The sequence below is a fragment of the Anticarsia gemmatalis genome, chromosome 1 (assembly GCF_050436995.1).
Source record: "Anticarsia gemmatalis isolate Benzon Research Colony breed Stoneville strain chromosome 1, ilAntGemm2 primary, whole genome shotgun sequence".
Taxonomy (NCBI): Eukaryota; Metazoa; Arthropoda; class Insecta; order Lepidoptera; family Erebidae; genus Anticarsia; species Anticarsia gemmatalis.
In genome coordinates this window covers 4,270,617-4,292,378 of record NC_134745.1, presented here as the reverse complement: position 1 = coordinate 4,292,378, position 21,762 = coordinate 4,270,617, and the positions used below count along the sequence as shown (strand labels likewise).

The following is a 21,762-nucleotide window of genomic DNA, read 5'->3' as shown; positions in this document are numbered from 1 at the left end:
TATTTTTTTTAATGTATCCTCCATGAAATCTTGGCGAGAAGTACTTAGTTTTTCCGAACATTCGTCAACAAAGTTTGATTAAATCGTGTAGTGTCTCACAGTAGTAGTAATGGTACTTACTGTGCTGACCACGAGGTCCCAGATTCAATTCCCAGGTCGGACAAACTGCTACTGGTCCTTTCATAATTTATATTAAATAATCCCCAGTAGGTAGTTTTCCAGAGTTCAGTAAAATGCCCGGTATGTGACAACAGGCTGAGAAATATTTTTTAATAATTTACATTGTACTATTACAAAGCCTCGGTTCAACGTGGTATCAAACATATTATTACCTAAACACATAATATGGTATCTAGGCGAGACAAATTTTAAAGAAAACTAGCTTTATCCAAGAAACTTTTCTTTCCAACTAATTACCGCAACAACATTATTAATATCAATGATTATCATGAACAGCGCTATTGAATTAAAGCTAAAAGGAGGTCGATGTTGTTCAACAATTTAATACACTAGTTTCTGGCAATAAACACATTATTACAACAGGATAGAGCCTAGTTATATAAAAAATAGCTATAAGAAAAGCAGTAAAGTACTTATACAATGTGAAGCATATTTAACTGTCCGACTTCATGTACTCTTATTAAACTTTAAATTTCATAATGATTTGTCATTTTATCCGCTGCGGGTCCATACTGGGATAAGGTTAGTAGGGGCTCGACGCCCGATAATGCAGTTCCCGCTGGGGTAGATTTAGATGATAGAGCAATGTTCGTGGCCAACGTTTATTACGACAACTGCCTAGTTCCCGGCAAAATAGTGCCTTGCCGGTGTGGTGTCTTTGCTGATTTTATACCGAATCATATTTTTTACAAAACTAGATTTCGTTTTACTGAATCCTTGATTTAATATTTATGTAACTAAACTTATGGTGTCAACTGTACCACAAAATTGATTTACGTAAACATTAAATCAATAGGACGAAACACTGACCAAAACTAAAAATATTTTATATTTCTATACTGTGTAATAACACTGAACACGCCGATGAAACATTCTTTTTTTTTTTCTGGAGGCACTGATAAGGGCGAGACTACACCGGCCGCGCGCTGATAGAAACTACATCAACAATCCGTCCTTAACGAGTCAGTATTTAATTACTTACATGACTATCTTATCAAGCACTTCATATTATTGTCATAGTCACAATAATTGCGTTAACCACACTTATGTATATTAACTATGAATAACTAATATTACAAATTGCGAAGATCTGTCTGTTGGGCATGGATAGCATTAGTTGAAGACTAAGGATCATACCGTTACTCTGTTTTTTTTTAAATCTACCCTTTAACGGCTGAATAAAGGGACAAACCTAGAAACGTATGCAGCTAGTCTTATAAATCAGAAATAAAAAAACAATTTTACCACGTTACCATATTTAGCAAGGAATAGAATCCTGTAATAAAGATTGGGTTTGGCAATTAGAATACTGTCGAAAACTAATTGTAAAGATGTCTGGCAGGCAATATTTAATAGCGACACTTTCTACCATTGTTAAAACTTGTGATAAGTAATTAATTTTCAATACCCACGTAACTTCGAGCGTCATTGGTGGAAACCCTCGGCCACTTGTATGATAGAGGCATTTTAGACCACTCTACTATTACGGAAAACAAAGAGTCGTAAAAGTATTAGGAGTTCTTACTTTCTTATACTCGGAAAACAAAGAAATATTGCCGCGCAAAGTTTATAACATGTTGTTAAGTATACTGTTATATAAAGAGAATAGATAAAGATATTAATTATGATAGGACAATCCAAAAACCGTATATATAATTGTCGAGGTTCTATATCTAGTACTTACTTTCTTATTAACGAAGGTGGTGTTTACTGCAATAATAATTAATCAAGCACTCTTCTAATCATGTCATTGTATTATTATTTATTATTTGTTTTCATCAATTTACTCATGTGTTCGTACGGTGAGTGACTGTTAATTTGGTTTTATTTTCTTAAAAAGATGCAGATCTCAATGCACTTGCTATTTTTTTAATGCAATTAAAATTCGTGCAATAGTAGCTAATTTTATTGGTAATAGCATCAAGGCTGTTATCCCTGAAAGGTGTACGCCCGCAGCACCATACACATTCAACTTACTATTGAGAATGCTCCAAATATTAAATAGAAAAGCCCAATAGCAGTAATAGCACTGTACTTGGAAATTGAGCCTGGTCGCATGCACTACCTCTCAGACCACAGAGGCAGTGACTATTATTTTATAACTTTACATAAAAATATTTTAATATCACCCGTAGCAAGTGGTACCTGGGTGAGTGCCAGTGGTGGAGTGGTACCCGACGGTGCAGTCATTGGTGGAGTAGATTCACATGGTGCAGCGATGTTCGTGGCCAGGGCTCGCATAGAAGATTGCCTGGTGCCCGGAAAACTAGTCGCAAATTTCGGTTTTACCCTAATACCCTGGTTTGGTAAAGAAATCGCTATAAACCAGTACGAGGTGAGTATCATACTCCTGTTAATTTCTGAAGTTAGGCAATGTAAGAATAGTAAGTAACGCAGCCATTATTAATGAGTGTTTCCGCTTTACAGGTTCTTATCGATGGCCCGAACCGATGGGTACCCTGCCGCGGAAAAACCATTCCCGGTAACGCTTTTCCTGGAGGCGTGGAAAAGAACGGAGTAAAGTTGTACATCTGCCGCGCTCGCATACAGGGTTCCCTCACCGTCGGGAAAATGCATTCGGAACGTGGCACCTGCTACTTGTGTTACGGGGGAGCGGAGCACAGTTTCACTGAATACGAGTTATTGGTCGACGATGGGATATGCTGACCACTGTATTTACTATATCAATTGCTCCGTCTCACGTCTGATCAAACAAATAACAATAAATGATATACACTTGCATTTTGTTGGCTTTATTTGTACTTGTGAATATTGCAACTTATTTGCGTTTAGTTCGTAAATGCTCGTATGAAGACATTAAAAGATAACAATGAAGTTAATACTAAACACTCACGCATTGGAAATTCCAATATTTTATTACTCTTAATATTAGTCTGACAATACAGGAAAAACATAAAAAATAATTAAGACAATATTGTGATGAACAGATTAAATCCAGACCTAGGTTAAATCCAGATATTGCAGAATAATGGAAAATCACTCAAAAATAACACCAAGCCTTGGAAGGAACGGGACCAAACGACAATCTTCCGTCTGATGAACCTTTTCCTCCAAATAACTTCAATATTGAATTGAATTGATATTATGACGTAGGCATCCGCTAAGAGATAAAATATATAATAGATAAATAAGCATAATTTTGATCCGATTTTTATAAATTCCACCCCTAAGGAGATAAAATAGGGGATAAAAGTTTGTACGAAACTTGATAACTGATATTAATCTAGATTCACACATAAGATATTTTTTTACTACGGGAAACCTTTTCTACGGAAAGTCAGCTAGTATTATATAAAACTAGCTGACTCGCTCAACTTCGCTTGCGTCACATAAGAGAGAATGGGTGGGTCATATTTTTCCCCTTTTTTTAACATTTTTTACAGGTACTCTGCTCCTATTGGTCGCAGCTTGATGTTATATAGCCTTGCTCAATAAACAGGCTATCCAACAGTAAAAGAAGAAGTTTTTTAATTCGCACCGGTAGTTCCTGAGATTAGCGCGTTCAAACAAACAAACTCTTCAGCTTTATAATATTAGTATAGATGTACAGATCGCCATCGCCATACCGGTCGCCATCGGTACGGTTATAGATGCGTTTATATCTGTAAGTGAGTACCAAAGATTAATAATTATTTGAATTACCTTTAGCATTTTTCAGTAGAGCGATGTACTACTGCTATCAACTATAGACAACTGACTAAGTAGTTATCGACAAATTATAAATGAAAACTAACCATTCCCTGGCGTAATTTGCAGGAACTATTGAATTGCTGAGGACCATAATTATGCTTCACAGTTCAAACTTTTATTGACTCTCGTCACCTTTACAACGACAACAATCGTGCACCCTTTTATATAATTGTTTAGTTGACTGGGCTAATAAAAAATATTAAACTTGTATTCTTGAAAAAAAGGTTCATCAAAAATGCTCACGTTGTACAACTTTTTTCGTAAATCGTGTTATAATTGCAGACTGAAAACTGATACGAACTGACACGAAGGAAAATAAGACACTGTGACGTCATTTTTCTATACTAACATTGTGACATGGAAATTTTACATATAAGAAAGATTATGCAGGTTCACTTCTGTGCCACATGTTGAGAAAGTAGTCGGAACAATAATACATTGAAGTAATGCCTTTTTATTATAAGATTTTTTAGTTATGTTGAAGTTATTCGGAGGAGAAGGTTCATCAGGCCGCAGGAGGTAGGATGTTTGGTCTGGTTCCTTCCAAGTCTTGGTGTTGTTTTTTTTTTCATTGTTCTGGATTTAACCTGGGTACCTACATCATGTTCTTAATGTTTTCATTACAATAATGTCCTAATGTAAGGTCAATTCTTTTATGGTGTTTTCTAGAATGTCATTAATAACTAATGCTTAGTATAACTTTATTGTTATCTTTTAATATCTAACTTTATTGTTATCATACGAGTGTTTACGAACTAAAAGCAATGTTGTGATATTTACATTTCAAATAAAACCGAATGCAAGAGTATATTTTATTTATTGTTATTAATATTTGGTAGATACAAAACACAAAGTCTCTTGGTCTGATTGGACGTGTGTCGTAGCAAAACGTGTGAGTGGATCAACAGTTCGCATCCTCGACCAATATTTCGTATGCAGAGATACTGTGCTCATTGCCAGCGAAAGGCAAGTAGCAGATGCCATATCCCGAATGCACTTTCCCGACGGTACGAACACCCAGCACGTGACCGCGGCAGATGTACATCGCTGTTCCACTTTCCACGCCTGCACGAAAAGCGTTACTGGGAATGTTTTTTCCACGGCAGGGTACCCATCGGTTCGGGCCATTGATAAGAACCTGTAAAGCGGAAACACTCATTCATAATTGCTGCGTTACTATTCTTATATTGCCTAACATCAAAAAATAATAAAAATATGATACTCACCTCGTACTGGGCTCTTTGAATTTCTTTGCCATACCAGGGTATATGGGAATAAGCGAAAGTTGTGACTAGTTTTCCAGGCACCACGTTATCGTCTACGCGAGCCCTGACCACGAATAATGGTCGATTTTCATTGTCTACTCCACCAATGACTGCACCGTCGGGTATCACTCCACCACTGGCACTTACCCAGATACCACTTGCTGCGGATGATAATACAATATTTTTATGTAAAGTTATTAAGTATTAGCAACTGCTTCTGAGCCGCGGTCTGAGTGGCAGTGCATGCGTGGTCGCATACACTGCCGCTCGGACCAGCTCAATATCCAGGTCGGGTAAAGTGCTATTGGGCTTTTCGATTTAATATTTAGAGTATTCTCAATAGTAAATTGTCATATGCAGGTGCATGGTGAAATGGTGCGTAGACCTTTCGAAGATAGCATATTGAAAAAAAAAACACAAACGAATTGAGAACTGCAACTCTTTTAAAGAAAATAAAACCAAATCAACAGTCACTCACCGTATGAACACATGAGTAAATTGATGAAAACAAATAATAAATAATAATACAATGACATGATTAGAAGAGTGCTTGATTAATTATTGCAGTATACACCACCTTCGTTAATAAGAAAGTAAGTACCAGATATAAAACCTCGACAACTATATATACCGTTTTTGAATTGTCCTATCATAATAATATCTTTATCTATTCATTTCATATAACAATATAACTACATTTTAACAACTTTGCCCGACAACATTACTTTGATTTTCGTGCAAAAACTTTTACAACTTTTTTCCCGCGATAGTAGAGAGAGAGATGGTTTAAGTGGTAAGGGTTTCTATTCCTTGCTGAGCAGTACAATACCGTAGTTAAATTGCTTTTTATTTCTCATTTATAAGACTAGCATCGCACGTTATTATACTTGTCCCTTTATTCAGCTGTTTAAGAGTAGATTCTTGAAAAACAGAGCAACGGTATGATCCTAAGTTCAACTATTGCCGTCCATGCCCAACAGACAGATCTTCGCAATTGTAATATTAGTTATTCAATATTGATATAAGTGTCATCATAATTATTGTGACTATGACAGTAATATCAAGTGCTTGATAAGATAGTTATGTAAACAATTGAATACTGACTCGTAAGTTCTTCGAATAATACTTAAACTACAAAATATTTCGGCGTAATTCTCAAATGAATAGCCTAGAACTAGAAAAATTGCTCGATACTTGGGAGGAAACCTGCTAACATAGAGCAGCTATGGGTAGCCTTGAGCCTTTAAAGACTGGTGTAATTAACACAATATTTTATTTTTTGGTGTTAAAAAAACGTTTCACCCTTTAGTTTTATTTTTGTGTTATTTCCATTCGGCCATATTGCTATTGGTTTAACAACTAGTTCATCGCAACACACCGACAATACAGTTAAATTAGGGATCCGCTTAAGGCTTCCCTTTGATTGAACAGAGAAAACATACGAGTAGACTTGTCACATGCCTGGCTGCATATTAAATATGTGTCTAATAGTTTATTAGATGGAATTTTGCCAGTTGTTTTGATACATTTGCTGTCAAGTTATTACCTTACTGTTTATCTAAAATCTAATTGTGCACTGTGAAACTGCCTCTTAATGTTTCTAAGATGCATTTTCATATCATTTTTCAGAAATCAGTTGTCCTGCAGTTGCTTTCTTTTGTTAACAGTTTTCGCACAAGAACTGAATATTAGAGCTTTCCTCTAGTGGTTTTTTGGAAGAGACTAACAAAAATCATACATGTCAAATAATTCAGATGTTTGTAATTAAAAATTTTTCGAAATAAATATTTTTGTGCATTTCGCTAGCTTATAAATTATTTTAATAAGTATCCTTTCAATTGTCATCTTCAACATTATAGAGGTATATGTACAGATATTATAATATCAAAAACGCATTGATAGGCTCCAACAGTTCTCGTTGTTCAAGAGTCTAGCAGACGGGAATCATCGTAGAGCTAATCTTGAGGGCGGGCAGCCGCTTACGCAAATGTCATTCACGCGACCCCTTCACGCGTTTGCGCACCAAACGAACTCGACCTACCGCGCCCCCCTCAACCCTCTGCAATGAAGGCGATAAAGGGAAATGGGTGTACAACAAGACGGCTCTTATACAACCGACCGTCCGTAGATATGTGAGTAGAATAGGATTCGGGCGCAATCCTTCGTGATTGCGATTTGTTCCATTTCAAATCCACCACGACCGTTTGTCCTCTCAAACTTTGGTTTGTTTTCTTTTCAGATTCTATTATTTTTCTTAAATTCAGACAGGAAACAATGAAATGGACGTTAAATCATATTTTTATTTCAAATGGCTACTTTGACCACGATTACTGACATACTCGTTTATCAAATCATATTTCAATGTAATGGTGTTATACACATTAATAATATTTTTATTGACTATAATTTGCGATCAGAACATCCGTTCTGTAATGTCATTAAGAAACCTAAATAGAATATTGTGAATAAAATCGTGATGTAAATGGAAGCACCTACGCTTTTTCAGTCATCGCGTTGCAAATATTTCACAATTTAATATGAATAATTTACAATTCTTTTAGTATCTAATACAGTTATTGTTAGCTTGTAGACTCTGATTTATTGAGAGGATTGAATGCACATTTTAACAAATGTGTTGTGCCACTTGGTCCACTCTGTCTGGTAGATGATCCTGCACTCTGTAATAACATTAATTCAACTAAACGCATTACTCCCGAAACTAACAAATTACTAATTCCGCAGAACCATTAAGATTGAATTAATTAAAGCGACGATAGCCCCAAATCTAAGACACACCCTGTACTGTACCCTTAAATTGTATTGTCAAACCAACACATGGTCGCCAAAATAGCTCTTGTGAAAATTGCTACCGGACTGCCACAGAGTAAAATGTAAACGTCGAAAATGCTATCTGCATTTGAAATTTGAATGTAGTTTATGCAGTATAATTCTACCCTGTGGCAGCACACGTGCGAAACACTTGAAGAGGGAGTGTTACTAAAATGGACCGCCACTATCACGTAATTAAGTGCCCCGTCCGCTGTTCACCGGACCATGAGGGGACACTGGGCTAGAATAGCTGAGGTATTAAAATAACAGGCCAATCTGATAACGCAAATTCAGTCTTAACGTAGAATATATAAAGCTCAAAATAGAAAGTGGGAACTCCTTTAAGTAAGGTACATTTGGCAATTGGAGTAATGTGTTAGGCATAAATTACTAGTTTTCTTTGGAGTTGAATTAAGTACGGATGAAGGCAGTTAGTAGTTAGTGCCCGGCCTAATGACTATGGAAACGGGTGAGGGTTTCGATAATAGATTAGGGAAGTAGGCCCTATTAATTTGCTAAAACCAAGAGGTTGTTTTACGTGGTCCGCTTTTGTGGGTCCTTTGAAATTTACGAACGAAAATTCTTGCACACCATTTGAAATACAGACAAAATAGTTGAATGTGTGATATCAGTCATTTCTTTGTTTTAATGTGCAAAACTATGTTATGCCTATGAAAATAATAACAACAATATAAAAGCTTATGACATATTACTATGAACATTAACTGTTTTAGCGTGGCTGGTTCTAATTTCATAGGCACAATATATTGAAACCATATCTACTACTTACATTCTACTTCTTACATACTTACATTCTTCTGATAACCAAACTATCTAGGTAACAGACACTTATACACTGAAACGTATGTATATAATATATGTATGTATATACTGCAAGATATAAAAAATATGCATATTACAGTAACCTTATAAAACTAAATAAACAGACTCGTGCACAAATAACATGTAATCGGACATAATAAACATTAGCTGTGAATTCACAGCCGAAGCATCCGGACGTCGGCGTCGTATAAAAACGATTAATATTCTACAATTTACATGTCGCCATGTCGGTAGTTAGCGTGGACACGGAATTTTGTCAGGAACAGGTATAAAAGGAACAGTGATTTAATTTACGCCTGTTCCCACCACAGTTACACACGAGAATGAGTAATGTCATTTGTATTTTACATTTTTGTGTATGAATCACGAAATTGTCCCGCATTTTTTCTGTTTTATTTCGGTTTATGTACCTACGTACTGTTAGTTCCAGATTTCAAGCTACGTGCTTTCGTTTTTTTTATCCTCTCGCTAAAACTCAGAAATCAAATCAACATTGACTTGACCTTTATGCAACAATTACAATTATTTACGTATTTACGGTATTAGTTTGCCATTGTTTATAATTATATTAGTGCTGTGATCTCCTGTAATTGAGAAAGCACTTAACTTTTATCTCACATTGCATGTAATTCTGTTTTTGTAAAGTGTGTTTCTTGTTGGAGATCCATAATAAATAAATAAATAAACTCACCTGCCCGCACTGCACAAGTAAGTTTTCTGCTAATTTGTCTATATAAGCCAAATCCGTGCGGATCAGCACCTGAGGCCAAAATAAGTCGGATAGATCATAAATCATCATAACAGATATTTTAAACATAACTAACATAAGTTTTACTAGTATTAGTAACTAGTATGAATACGTAGACGCAATAAAATACTATTAGAAGAGCCTGTGCCGTAAATGGACAGCACAGGAAGTAAGAAAGTTGTAAACACTAGTACGACAAGACCAACGCAATAGGAAATGTTAATATATGAATTGATTATAAGTAGTAATTAATTGTGTAGATGTTATTTTAAACCTATTAGTGTTTTATATTTATAGATCCCGATGAGTCGGTGGAAAGAAATTGAACTTTAAATGTTATATTGCTTTGCTCTTACGACTGCTGATCACGAAGTCTCTAGTTTGAGTCCCGTGAAGGGCAAAGTAGTAATTTCTAATGTAACCTGTAATATACAGCAATAGCCTAATCCCTTTTGAACGACGTTGTAAACGGTAAAACGCGAATATATTTCATACATTTTCAGATATTACATTCGTGGCGTAATGTATTTAGGTACAGTCAACTCCAAAAGTCGCTGAACTGGATCAAATTTACAAAACTTTTACTTGTACACAATTTTCCGGTGTTAAGGCTATTTTCGTTCTCAGTTGCGACTATAACTTATGGCATTTTATTGTGTACAGGTGTTTTGTTAATTTGATCTGTTCAGTGACTTTTGGTGTTTGTACAATAGACGTTATGATAGTGTCCAATCTCTTATATTTTTGTCTCGGTGGGGTTACCACTATGTGCATCCGAATGTTAGAATATCAATTTACAATTTGTATAATACTCAACAATAACAATCTTACATCTCTATTGTGACTCGAGTTATAAAAATTAACATATTTTTACAAAATATCCCACTCATAGTCAGGTAATAGGCGGGCGATATCTCCGATTCCCATATCAGATGTGTTCACAATGGCTTATTTGACTAACAAACAGTATTGACGCGATTATCCGAACGTTCCCCGTCATGCATTATGCATGACCGTCATGAGACACTTCCGTCCCGTGCATGACGTGATGTAACGACTCCTACGCACTTTGTTACAAGACTTAGTTCTTGTAATTATGGTTCATATAAGTAAGGTTGAGAAAACGTTGGCCTGACGATTCGGATACCAAGTTTCAAGTGAAACAAAGAAGTAATTTCAATCAGTTACCTTATACAGGCACTTACAGAAAGCTTATATTACAAGTCGGATAATGATTAAGAAAAATATAATTTACGTCGTAGTTTTGAATGTCTGTAGGTTCTAGCGGTGGAACTTAAAGGTTGTATTAAACTTAACGTACTATCATACTAATATTACAAACGCAAAAATTTGTATGTTTCGATGGATGGATGGATGTGTGTATGTTTGTTTGTTACTCTTTCACTTCTCACTTTTGAAACATATATATTTTAACGAAATGGTACAGTGTTGTTAGCTTGTAACCTGGATTAAAATATAATATACTTTTTACCTGGGGAAGATGAAGTCGCATGTAGATTATAACTACAAAAATTTAAAATCTTTAGTTATCAATAAAAATGAAGTTGAAAATAATATTTGGAATGTGCCTTCTTTAAAATTATTAGGTATATTTTAAGCTTTTTGTAAATTAGCATATTAAGCAATAAAATGTGAAGGTTATCGTGCCCACAACTCATTCAAAGTTGAAGGTTTTATCTATTTGTGAAGGAAATGGCAATTTGTTATCTATATCGTTAAATAAATTAAATCTCTTTGATAAACTCAAAGCCTTAATTTACTTACAAATCGTAATTTGTCCTCAATTTATACTGAAATTAAGATAAAATGTCTGATATATTTTCCTTTATTTATATCTTTATTAATTTTATTTTGGAGTCATTAAATATATAGAGAGCTAGCCAGTTTAATAATGAATTAAGTGTTGTTAGTATCATCCAATCAAAACAAAAACGGGTACCAAAATAAGTGCTGGGTTCAGTGGACAGTCCTGAATAGTATTTACTCCAAGTAGTAACTTGAGATATATTAGAGCCCAAATGATGACTAGATTCATTTGTCATAACTAAAAGTTTATGAGCTTCATAAATAAAAGAGGGCATGCGAAGTCCCCAACCCGCACTTGGCCAGCATGGTGGACTCAAGGCCTAACCCCTCCCTCATTATGGGAGGAGACACTTGCCCAGCAGTAGGACATTAATGGGTTGCATTTATTTTTATTTTATTTAACTAAAAGTTAGTCGACAAAAATCCTCGTTGTCCAAAAATCAGCGCTTAAAATAAACGTATGTAGGTACGTACTCATAAGTACTCTCACAAATGGTTGTTTAATAACATCGATTGTAAAACTATTAAGAGTGCGACAGACAGACGGTGACGAGGCGATAATCATGTCTGTTGAACAATAAATGTGTAGAGTCGCACCAACATCTTAAGTAGAGTAGTCGATAAAAGATGTTTTTTTCAGATTGCAGTCCATAGGCCAGAGGAAATGCTTGATAAATGCAAAGGGATATACAAAAAGAAGATTAAATAATATTAATTCAAAAATAAATTAAATAAAGAGAGAAGGCATTTGCCAAGCAGTGGGACACTTAAAGGGCTAATAAAAAAATACATTTGTGTTTAGACATAATACAAGTTAAGAAGAACATTAAAGACTGGATCACTTTTAAACCAAAAGAAAACATCCAATAACGACTCCACTCCATTCGAAACAAGGAATAATTAATAAAGCGCGTGATAACGATGACGCGGCGTCGGTGCTTGTTTGTTTACATCTTTGTTTTATTGCTCGAAGCCTCCACTCCGCTTGCAGCGTCTACAGTATCTACATACAATCGGTGCCCGGACCTGCGCCCGCGCCGCTTCACGCCCACTACCCTTCTTAGCTTCTATCGGAAAGTGTTTTTGTTAACTTGGTATACTATGCTCTCGTTAGAAACGAAATTGTTCGTTTAAAGTCATACTATATTTTGCATTAGTACGAAACATGCTGTAAAAGCTGAACACGATTTATGGTCTTTAATATAACACACTAAAACATTGCTCGAATGACGATCACACGAATGCTTCTATCTCATTACGAAATTCTTCAAACAGGTAGGTAAACAAAGTAGCCAACCCTGTGGGGTAGATTCAATGCTTCATTTCTCTCACACCTATCTTAAGAGAAGACCCTCGAAGGAGGACATCCTGGAATAAATATATCGGAAAAGCTGACCGAACAATATTTAAATGCTAGATTGTACTCGCCAATTTGATGACATCCCCCGGTTTCTGAGGTAAGTAGTTTATCAATTCAATAGCGCTTAAATTCATATAAAAAAACGCTATCGAATACTTATATTAACTACCGCTAAATAAACTCAAAAAACCGGGGGCAAGTGCATAATATCGTATTACTTTCTTAGAAGTTCTTCAGTTCTACCCTCTATGTTCGTTTAAAGGATTCCAGTGTTGCATGTAGCTCGTGATTGGTACAAATTCAGTGTATTTGTGCAGAACAGAGGGGTGAGAGCTATCGATCAAAACACTTGTAGTGCTTCAACGCTGATGGTGTTATTGGAAACGGCTTTCGAATTCAACGTACACAAATATAGACAGACAATTAACTGCCTGCGTTCTGGGTATCGCTATTATAGTATTGTTTCTCATACAACGCTGATTGCAGTAGTACGTTTTCGAGAATTTCAAGCTTCAGAAGATATTCTTCCGGACTAAGTACATGAAACCATAAAATATATTGTATCACAAAGTTGTTTAATTAAAATATGCCATAGGGCATAGTGTAATTAAAAATATGAATAAAAATAGTAAGCGTTTGTTAAGAAAGAAACATTGATATAAATGCAAAAAAAAAATTATATTTTATTATTCAAGGATAATGCACCTTCGAAATGGTACAGTATTCTTTTAAACAAGTATAATGCTTCTGGAGATTACCCTCAATATATTTACATAAGGGCTCTTTCAATTTAGCCGTATCGTGTCGGACCGCAGCAGTGCCGAACCGGTGCGTTTGTCGTACGGTGCACGGACGGTCATTTGTTTTCATACAAATCGCACGGTGCGGCAACAGTGCGGTGTCGGTACCGAGAACGCACGACGACAGGACGGCAACGTCGCAAGCTCCACGTGTTCATTTCGCCGTTGAATAGTGCGGTGACTAAACGTGACAGCTAATTTCATTGAATTTTCATGTTTATTATTTGCTTAAAATGGATGATATAGACGTGGAAGAATTTATAAATGAAATTGAATTATTGAGTAATTCGTAGAAACATTCTCTTGACATTCTTAAGTAATTAAAAAATTTGCTTGGGTCTTGTTTTAACCTAGGATAAAGAATATTGAAATCACCAAAATTACATGTTAATGAAAACATCGGTAGTGTTCTTTTACGGGCGCGGCGTTTTTGTTTCTGTTTGATATTTTTTAACAGGAGCACTAACAGTAATGTTTCTTCGTCAGAGTCCATGGCTACACTGCTGTCACATGAATTTAAAACAACACTAACATACAAACGCACGGCAGTCAGATACGCTTTCAATTTAGGCGTTTGGTGTCGGACGGCTAACGTACCGCAGCGGTACGGCAGCGGGCTATAACCAGCGGCACGGTTAACGTGCGGCAGCCGTACGACACGAAACGTCTAAATTGAAAGAGCCCTTCGAGTTCACAAAAATGCGAAGATGAAAATGCGATGATAGAAGATGTTATAAACTTTGTAACCACCGAGGGCCGAGGTCAAGTGTGACTATCATGGAAGTACTTACAAATTAAACACAATTAATATAAAAGTAAAGGATACAGAATTTGTGAGTATATACTTTATTGTTGCCAATAATAATATTTTGACATGTTTGTGTTTACAAACAATAAAAAAACTCTTATACACTATTGGTTGAGCATGTGGCACTGCGATATAGCTGCCGGGAGTGACGACGAAGGAGCAATTGCTATGACGTGAATATGCGTATTGCTGAGACAGTGGTTATGACAACACTTGCCTTCCACTGTATCGTTGACCAATATCTCGTATTCATTGAAACGATGCTCCAGTCCACCGTACGACAAGTAGATACAGCCATAAGACGAATGCACTTTGCCGACGGTGAGACTACCGTCGATCCGCGCGCGGCCGATGTACATAGTAGTATTGTTCTCCTCCATGCCTCCAGCAACAGCGTTACAAGGGATGTTTGTTCCACTGCAGGGTACCCATCTATTGGGGCCGTTAACTAGAACCTGTGATAAGATAAATTAATTGTTATTATTTATTATATTGCTTAAATTAAAATAATAAGAGATATATTATACTTTATACCCAGCAATGGGTACGGATGTGTTAAAAAAGGTATGGTACTTGCCTCGTACTCCATTTTTGCGATTTCTTTACCATACCAGGGTATGAAGGCGTTTCCGTGAGTAGCGACCAGTTTGCCGGGAACGAGGTAAGATTCGTGTTTAGCTCTGGCCACGTACATCGCTTTACCATCTACATCTACACCAGCGATGACGGCACCGGTAGGCACGCAGCCATTGCAAGCACGTACCCAGTTACCTGCTGTGGATGAAATGATATTTGTCTTGAATGATTTATTTTGCACTTCTAAATGGAATGATATGAACTCAACACTTTTAAATTCTGGGAGGAGAACTGGCTCGGCAGCAAAGATAGTTATGGGTTTAATTTCATACCATGAAAGTATCGTTATGGGAATTAAAACCTAGTCTTTCAAAAAATAAGATTTCGCCATTGTTTGACAAATAGTACATTGCGTGAAATTGCAAGAAATAATTAATTGTTGTGCTTTTCTGCAAGGTACCCCAGTCGTTGCTTTAAATGTAAAGTAGGAAAGTTTTAAACGGAAAGTAATTTCTTTAACATGAGATGGACAACGGTATTTACTCACACATTGTAAAGATGATTTTTATGAAATGTTGTGGTTTGTTTCAATGTGGTCCGTAATTATATATGATAACTGCTGCAGCTGGATATGTTCTTGATTAGTTGACTGAGATTTGCCTGTAGGTACCGTGTTCACTACCGCAGTTATCAGCGCACTGAAAAATTATTCAGCATCGCCACTTTATAAACCCCCTTGTCTGTATTTTTGGGCATTTCTCATACACGTATTTTCCAAATGGATTTCACTCGGGTTTTCCTTTACAACAATTATTGGGGAAATTTCAAACAATTTGGCAACGTTTGTCGTTTGTGACCTCTGTTTTTAGATAGCATGACGCTGCACTGAAATTAAATTTTTTGTTCACCGGACGGGCGATAGGTCTTCCCCACATTATTTCGATACTCACCAAAATTATGAAGTGATAAGTGCCACTATTTGTGAGCCAAAAAATGTGTATGTAAACATTTTTAAACAGCAATAACGTACGTAACATTAATTTTTTACGTAATCAAACGACTCATATAAAAAAAATATCCAGAAATCTTAGTTTTTTTAATCCCACAATTAAAAACTCAACTCCATGCAATACTTAGAGAATATTTACGCTCGTTATTACATACTTTTTATTTGGGACCATTTATGCCTATTTGAGAATTGAACCGCAAGTAGACTGACGGGTCTGGCATACTCTAGCGTGATGTATGACCAGACCGCGAGAGAGAGACCACAGTGGAACGAATAGCGACCACCACAACCACTTTATGACCACGTGAAATTTAAAAGACCATTTTAAACTTTTAATAGATCCAATCAACACAGATTGCTACCACAAATTGGATACTTTGGTACTTGAATATAATTTGATGATGATATTATGTGAACCGGTTAATTAATTTTATGCGTTTTATCGTTAGCTTGAAGTGGTGTACCGTAAATTATTTGAAAAGCTTTATTTGCTATGGAAGTTATAGCCAAATTATTATTAAGTCGTAAAATGTTAATAAAGAAACGCTATGTTGGCGCTTCCGAGAATCGTTTAGTTTTGTTTTTATGTCTTTGGAGTATTTATAATACACATTTTTTTTACATTTAATCCCGGCCTATACCTATATAAAGACTAGTATAAAGACTTAGTAAAACAAACTAAAAAATGTTAAGTTAAAATAGTCTGATTGTCAACGTGAAAACTCTCAACAAACTTTAGAATTAGATTTGTCTTATTTTATTCATCTCCACTCAACTTCGCTCGCTGGTCGCTCCGTTCTTACACCAAAACCAGTCCTTCGTGAAACCAAATACTGAAAAATTACAAACGTATCGTAAACGCGAGTGAGTCCTGTTCGTTGCATGACAATTATAATGATATTCATTTTATATTAGTATGATTTATGTGCCTCCAGTGACCCTTACTCTACGAAATAGGTCGTCTCCTAATGTATTCGGATTTTCCTTCAGTTTGTTTGCAACTGAAAAGCTTTGTGCCGTTGAAGGCTTGCAATCTGTCATCAGTGGAAAACTCTTTGTGTTGTTTGGTAATATGTTAGTGTAGAATGTTTTGGGAAATAAGTAATATTTATTTAAGTAATGGTAGGTTTACAAAAGTATAATAATATCTAAGCTAAAATTGGAGTTCTTTTTACTACTATAAGTAATTATAACTACTACTATCAAAGGTCTTAAAGTAATACTTCAAATACTTTCAATTATATTATAAAACCACTTTTCCCTTGATATTTTTTTTTCCATTTAAATTTCTAAAATAATGCCGGGAGACTTATTAAGATATTCCTTTTGGTTATGAAATTAACAGTCTAGTCTGTACACGGTAACAGCTAGATAGCAAAGCTGCTATAACTCAGAGAGTAATAGCCGCAGGGCTGCCACAGGGCACATCGCTGGGACCTGAATAAAGTCGCCGTCTGTCTAGAATACTAATAGAAAGCTAGACTTAGACCGAAACGGTTTATTTTGCAGGATTTTCATTAAGTTTCACTGGCGGCCGGGATTAGGGAAAGATATTGGGTCTTATGCGAGATAATGAGACGTGAGCCACTTTGTTACGCTTATAGAAATAGAATGCTGTTATTAATGTTACGTACCTACAGAAAATAAACGTACCGTACCGTTTTTTGTGACTGGATAATGTTTTAAATACTTTGGATTATCTATTACAGAAATTTGGAACGTTTTTGCTTTTTACGACTTCTAGGCAGAAACAAGATACGCCTAGATAAAAATATTATGCCTAAAAACGAAAGAATGATTGACAAACCAATACAGCAGCTACTGATCAATCGCTACTGGAAATATCCTTCGGAGGCTTCGAACAAGCCATAGCAAAATGCATTAAGAATAACATTTCCTATTTCTATCACGGTAAACTTACCACGAACGTACTTGAGGACTAGAGGAGGATAAAACCGAACAAGCAAAGTATAAAACATACAAAAAGTGTATAATTTACGACGATATAAAGTTGAATTGTCTCCCAGTTCATTCATTACTCGTGTACAGCGACAGGACGTTTTGATAAACGACCGTATACATTTAAATCGTAATACGTTTAAACGGGCTGCAATTAAAATGTTCAGCAGATTGTAAATTGTCTCTGAACTCGCTCTCGAATGCTCTGTGGAGTGCATCTGGCACGTAAGGTACGTAATTAGAAATGACGCGTGTTTATTCTCAATGCACGCTGTATTTTGACTAAATGGACGACGGAAATGTTTGTGGTTAAGAGAAAACTGTAGCACTATATATTTACTATTTTAAATATAACGATCTAACCCCCGGTTTCTGAGGTACATTTAACGGCAGTTTATCTATTCGATAGCGTTAAAACTCTTATAAAAAACACTATTGAATAGATAAACTACCGCTAAATGTACTCAGAAACCGGGGGTAAATGTTTTACTTCAAAAATTAATTAGCGCCTCTACAGCTTGCAGTATTAAAGAGCCAATGAGAATTGGTAAGCTCGATTGAGATTATAATAATTTAAGAAAAATCTTTATTAATAAAGTAGCTGCATTAGACAGACGCTCGTTAGTTGCAGATGTCTGTGGATCACTCTAAATTCTATACGTCACAAACTTTGCATGCAAGGGTCCCTATTAGGTTTGCCGGACTATCATTTAAATAACGACTAGTAGCCGATTTAATGGTACCGACTTTAGAAAAGCTTCTTGTATAGAGTATTTGACATTTTATTTCGATGAAGGCTTTTCAAATAAGTTCTTCTAAATATCAATTATATTCTCAAACCAATATGGTAGTAGTATATCACGGTTTTCAATTCTTTCTTTTCTTAAAAATACATATGAATCCTTTGTTCTTAGTTGTAAAAATTTGAGAGGGATGTATTTCTCGACATTTTTAAGGTTCGACTTCCTAAATATAGCCTTGTAATAAAAGTGCTAAAATTAACTAAAACCATCAAATATTTGTCTTACTTATACATAAGTAAAACAGTTGATTGTTTCTTGTATGACGGCGGGTGTAAATAACGACGTCGCATTTGTCTCGCTGCGGCGCCGCGCATGCGTGTTACTAACAAGACCTGGCTGGAGGCGCGCGCGCAATCTTACCGACTAATAGGGTGTTCACTTATGGCTTTACAGGCATTTTATTTGCTGTGATGATTGATACAAGTGCTGTACTTACTGTATGTTACTAATCGAAAGTATTCTAACCTCTTCGTCGACTATTTTACAACTCGGTTTTGTATTCGCAGTTCAGTAACAGTTTATCGTAGAGGCATGGGAGCACGAATTTGGATATTCAAATTAAATTAATTACACAATCACAAAAATTAATAATAATATGCACCAGAACTTTGATCGTTTGATACAATATAAGCGTACAAATAATAAATATGGATGCATTTAATTAAAAATCGCAATTAACAACAACCTGTATCATCTGAAATGTACTTTCGCGTCGTAAAAAACAAAGCACCCTGAAAAACCGTAGAGCGTTTGCGTGGCTCGCCCTGCGCCCGAGTTGAATGCAAATAGTTGATTTACTCGCCCACTCCTCGGAGTTTACAGTGCGCGTGCAGTTGTTACGCCTTGTCATTGTACCTCCGGATAAATAATATTGTCTCGCGCAAGACATATGAGTCTGGCGCAGCCCGCGACTCCGGCGCAATCACATGAGTAATTGAGATCAGGAATAAATCGCAAAAATACATTTTTATATTTACAACTCTACCTCTTACGACATAAAGTCCTTTCTACAGTAACGGTTTTTTTAAGAAGTGTATCGTTAACATTATAATTAATACCGGCATCAATGCTACTTCAACGCGAATGATGTCTTTCGATTTATTCTGATCCCTTTACATTTTAAGACCAATTATAAATTAAAATAACATACGATGTTAACAGTGTTAAAGAACAGTAGCTTTGATGATGAGTTAATCCAACAGCAGCCTGTTTTCTGACATAAGATTTGATTTAAAGTTAAGATAAGAAGCAGTCAGCGAGAGCTTTAAGCTTAATAATGGTTGGGGGTACAAACTTTTTCGGAATCGGCAAGAATGTACTGGCCATAAGGCGTGGAAAAAAAACTTAATGCCATTAGAGTTTTATTTTTTACAACATTTTTTGTGTTGCAATTTTTTTTGGTACTTTTCAGCCAGTGTAAATATTTCGAACTAACTACGACCTTTTTTAATAATAAAATTTATTAAAATAATTCATCATGCTGTCAAACTTTGCAATGCAAATATACCTATATTCGTTCTCACCATAATCGTCAATAATTTTCCTCTTATCAGTTCTGTAATCCAATTGGGTGTAACTAGAATTATAATAGCGTACACAAGTTCGCGTGTCACGTAATACTAATGACACGTTATCAACAACAAAACTTTACACCATTGGCACTCCACAGTTCCCGCTTAATTGAATAGTTTGTAAACAAAATAGTTTCGAACTTATACCATCGACAGTCACGGGGCTGAACGTCTCTGAACGTCGCGTGCCTTACCCTGATGAAGATTAATATTTAACTTGTAAACTGAAGTATGCATTATGGTAAACAAAAGAATGCTTTTAAAAAAATAATTTCGGATTCCCATTTTGGATTTGGATTTTAAATGGGTATTCATTAGTGTTAAAGGCTAATTTAGTGTAAATTATAGAGAAAATTAAAATACTGCGTAGGAGACGTGGGTTCCATCACATCATCATAGTGATTTCACTACGTGTCTATATTTTTATGTAAGAGTAAGATTTTAATAACACTAAATCTAGTCTTTCAATAATCCTTTAGCAATAAAGTAGGTAGAGAGGAGGTGTACCAAAATAACCATAAGATTTAAGTTTATAATGTGAATAAAAAATACATCGTTTATTTATTTTTTTATATTTAATTAACGCATATTGTTCTTGTGTCAATCCAACAACATACTGCCCCAACATAATCCGCAAAACCAAATATAATACGTGCTCAGAGAACAAAATTGAAAATACATAAGTAAATACTGCAATCGTAATATTCCATTCGGAAATTGCGTCACGCGTGACAGTGGTTATAGAGTCAATATTTGCTATTCTATGCATCGAATGCAATCAAGAACGGACTGGCGGACTGGCGAGCTGGCGGACTGGCGGACTGGCGAAGTGTCGGACTTTATTTATGGGTGATCGTTCGGAAAGCAATCAGGCATGCTGCATCACGTGCTACTAATGTTACAACACCCTCATTATTGTTATCGGTAACATTATTGCTTTTATTGTCGTACTGATCTGATTCGGTTTTGTTCCATCTGTTAATTTTAGATTATTTCTGTCCTGTTTATTTTTAGTGGTTTGTATTGATTATATTGCTTTTTCAATAAATACTGTATAATTATTAATAAAAGATCTATTATTTACTACTTTACATGTAACTATATTTCTTCCGGTTTAGTTTCGAACCTGAATTTCTTTATTTACAGTATTAAATCTAAACAAACGACGACACATACTTAAAATGTGACGTGTGTATCAAAGTTAAAATGTGATGAAAATAGATACGAACAGACAGAAAAACCACTAAAAAGAAATTCTTTAAACAAAACGATGTCGTTAAAATAGTAATTAGAAACAATCAGTTACGATCGTGACAAATTTTATTGTTCTCATAACTTCTGTTTTGAACTAACAAATATGCACTCGCTCGTATTGTATGCCAGGCAGTAGATTATCTTTATATATAATTATAATTCTTCTGTAAGTGTGTCACTGAACTTCTCTTAAACGACTGGACCGATTTTGATGATTTT

At 35.6% G+C, this 21,762-nt stretch overlaps 3 protein-coding genes across 3 annotated transcripts; 1 reads left to right on the top strand and 2 right to left on the bottom strand.

The window, feature by feature from the left end:
* The first annotated feature begins 2,221 nt into the window (after positions 1 to 2,221).
* LOC142987600 (uncharacterized) lies at positions 2,222 to 2,922 on the top strand. Its single transcript, XM_076136516.1, has 2 exons — positions 2,222 to 2,515; positions 2,608 to 2,922. Exons 1-2 carry the CDS (start codon positions 2,237 to 2,239, stop codon positions 2,845 to 2,847), a joined length of 519 nt encoding a protein of 172 aa, XP_075992631.1. The 5' UTR covers positions 2,222 to 2,236; the 3' UTR covers positions 2,848 to 2,922.
* A 1,812-nt stretch (positions 2,923 to 4,734) lies between these two features.
* Positions 4,735 to 5,787, bottom strand: LOC142987529 (uncharacterized). Its single transcript, XM_076136389.1, has 3 exons — positions 5,635 to 5,787; positions 5,118 to 5,317; positions 4,735 to 5,029 (listed from the first exon to the last, which is right to left on the bottom strand). The coding sequence occupies exons 1-3, from the start codon at positions 5,690 to 5,692 to the stop codon at positions 4,793 to 4,795; spliced, it is 495 nt and encodes a 164-aa protein (XP_075992504.1). The 5' UTR covers positions 5,693 to 5,787; the 3' UTR covers positions 4,735 to 4,792.
* Positions 5,788 to 14,421: 8,634 nt separating this feature from the next.
* LOC142987449 (natterin-4-like) lies at positions 14,422 to 15,648 on the bottom strand. Its single transcript, XM_076136265.1, has 3 exons — positions 15,495 to 15,648; positions 14,949 to 15,145; positions 14,422 to 14,826 (listed from the first exon to the last, which is right to left on the bottom strand). The coding sequence occupies exons 1-3, from the start codon at positions 15,496 to 15,498 to the stop codon at positions 14,476 to 14,478; spliced, it is 552 nt and encodes a 183-aa protein (XP_075992380.1). The 5' UTR covers positions 15,499 to 15,648; the 3' UTR covers positions 14,422 to 14,475.
* Between the last annotated feature and the right edge of the window lie 6,114 nt (positions 15,649 to 21,762).

Coding starts and splice junctions, on each gene's coding strand:
- LOC142987600 (XM_076136516.1), top strand. CDS start 2,237: ATGCACTACCTCTCAGACCACAGAGGCAGTGACTATTATTTTATAACT. Junction 2,516..2,607: donor TCGCTATAAACCAGTACGAG/GTGAGTATCATA, acceptor TCCGCTTTACAG/GTTCTTATCGATGGCCCGAA.
- LOC142987529 (XM_076136389.1), bottom strand. CDS start 5,692: ATGTCATTGTATTATTATTTATTATTTGTTTTCATCAATTTACTCATG. Junction 5,318..5,634: donor TTTACTCATGTGTTCATACG/GTGAGTGACTGT, acceptor TATCATCCGCAG/CAAGTGGTATCTGGGTAAGT. Junction 5,030..5,117: donor TTCAAAGAGCCCAGTACGAG/GTGAGTATCATA, acceptor TCCGCTTTACAG/GTTCTTATCAATGGCCCGAA.
- LOC142987449 (XM_076136265.1), bottom strand. Junction 14,827..14,948: donor TCGCAAAAATGGAGTACGAG/GCAAGTACCATA, acceptor ATCTTATCACAG/GTTCTAGTTAACGGCCCCAA.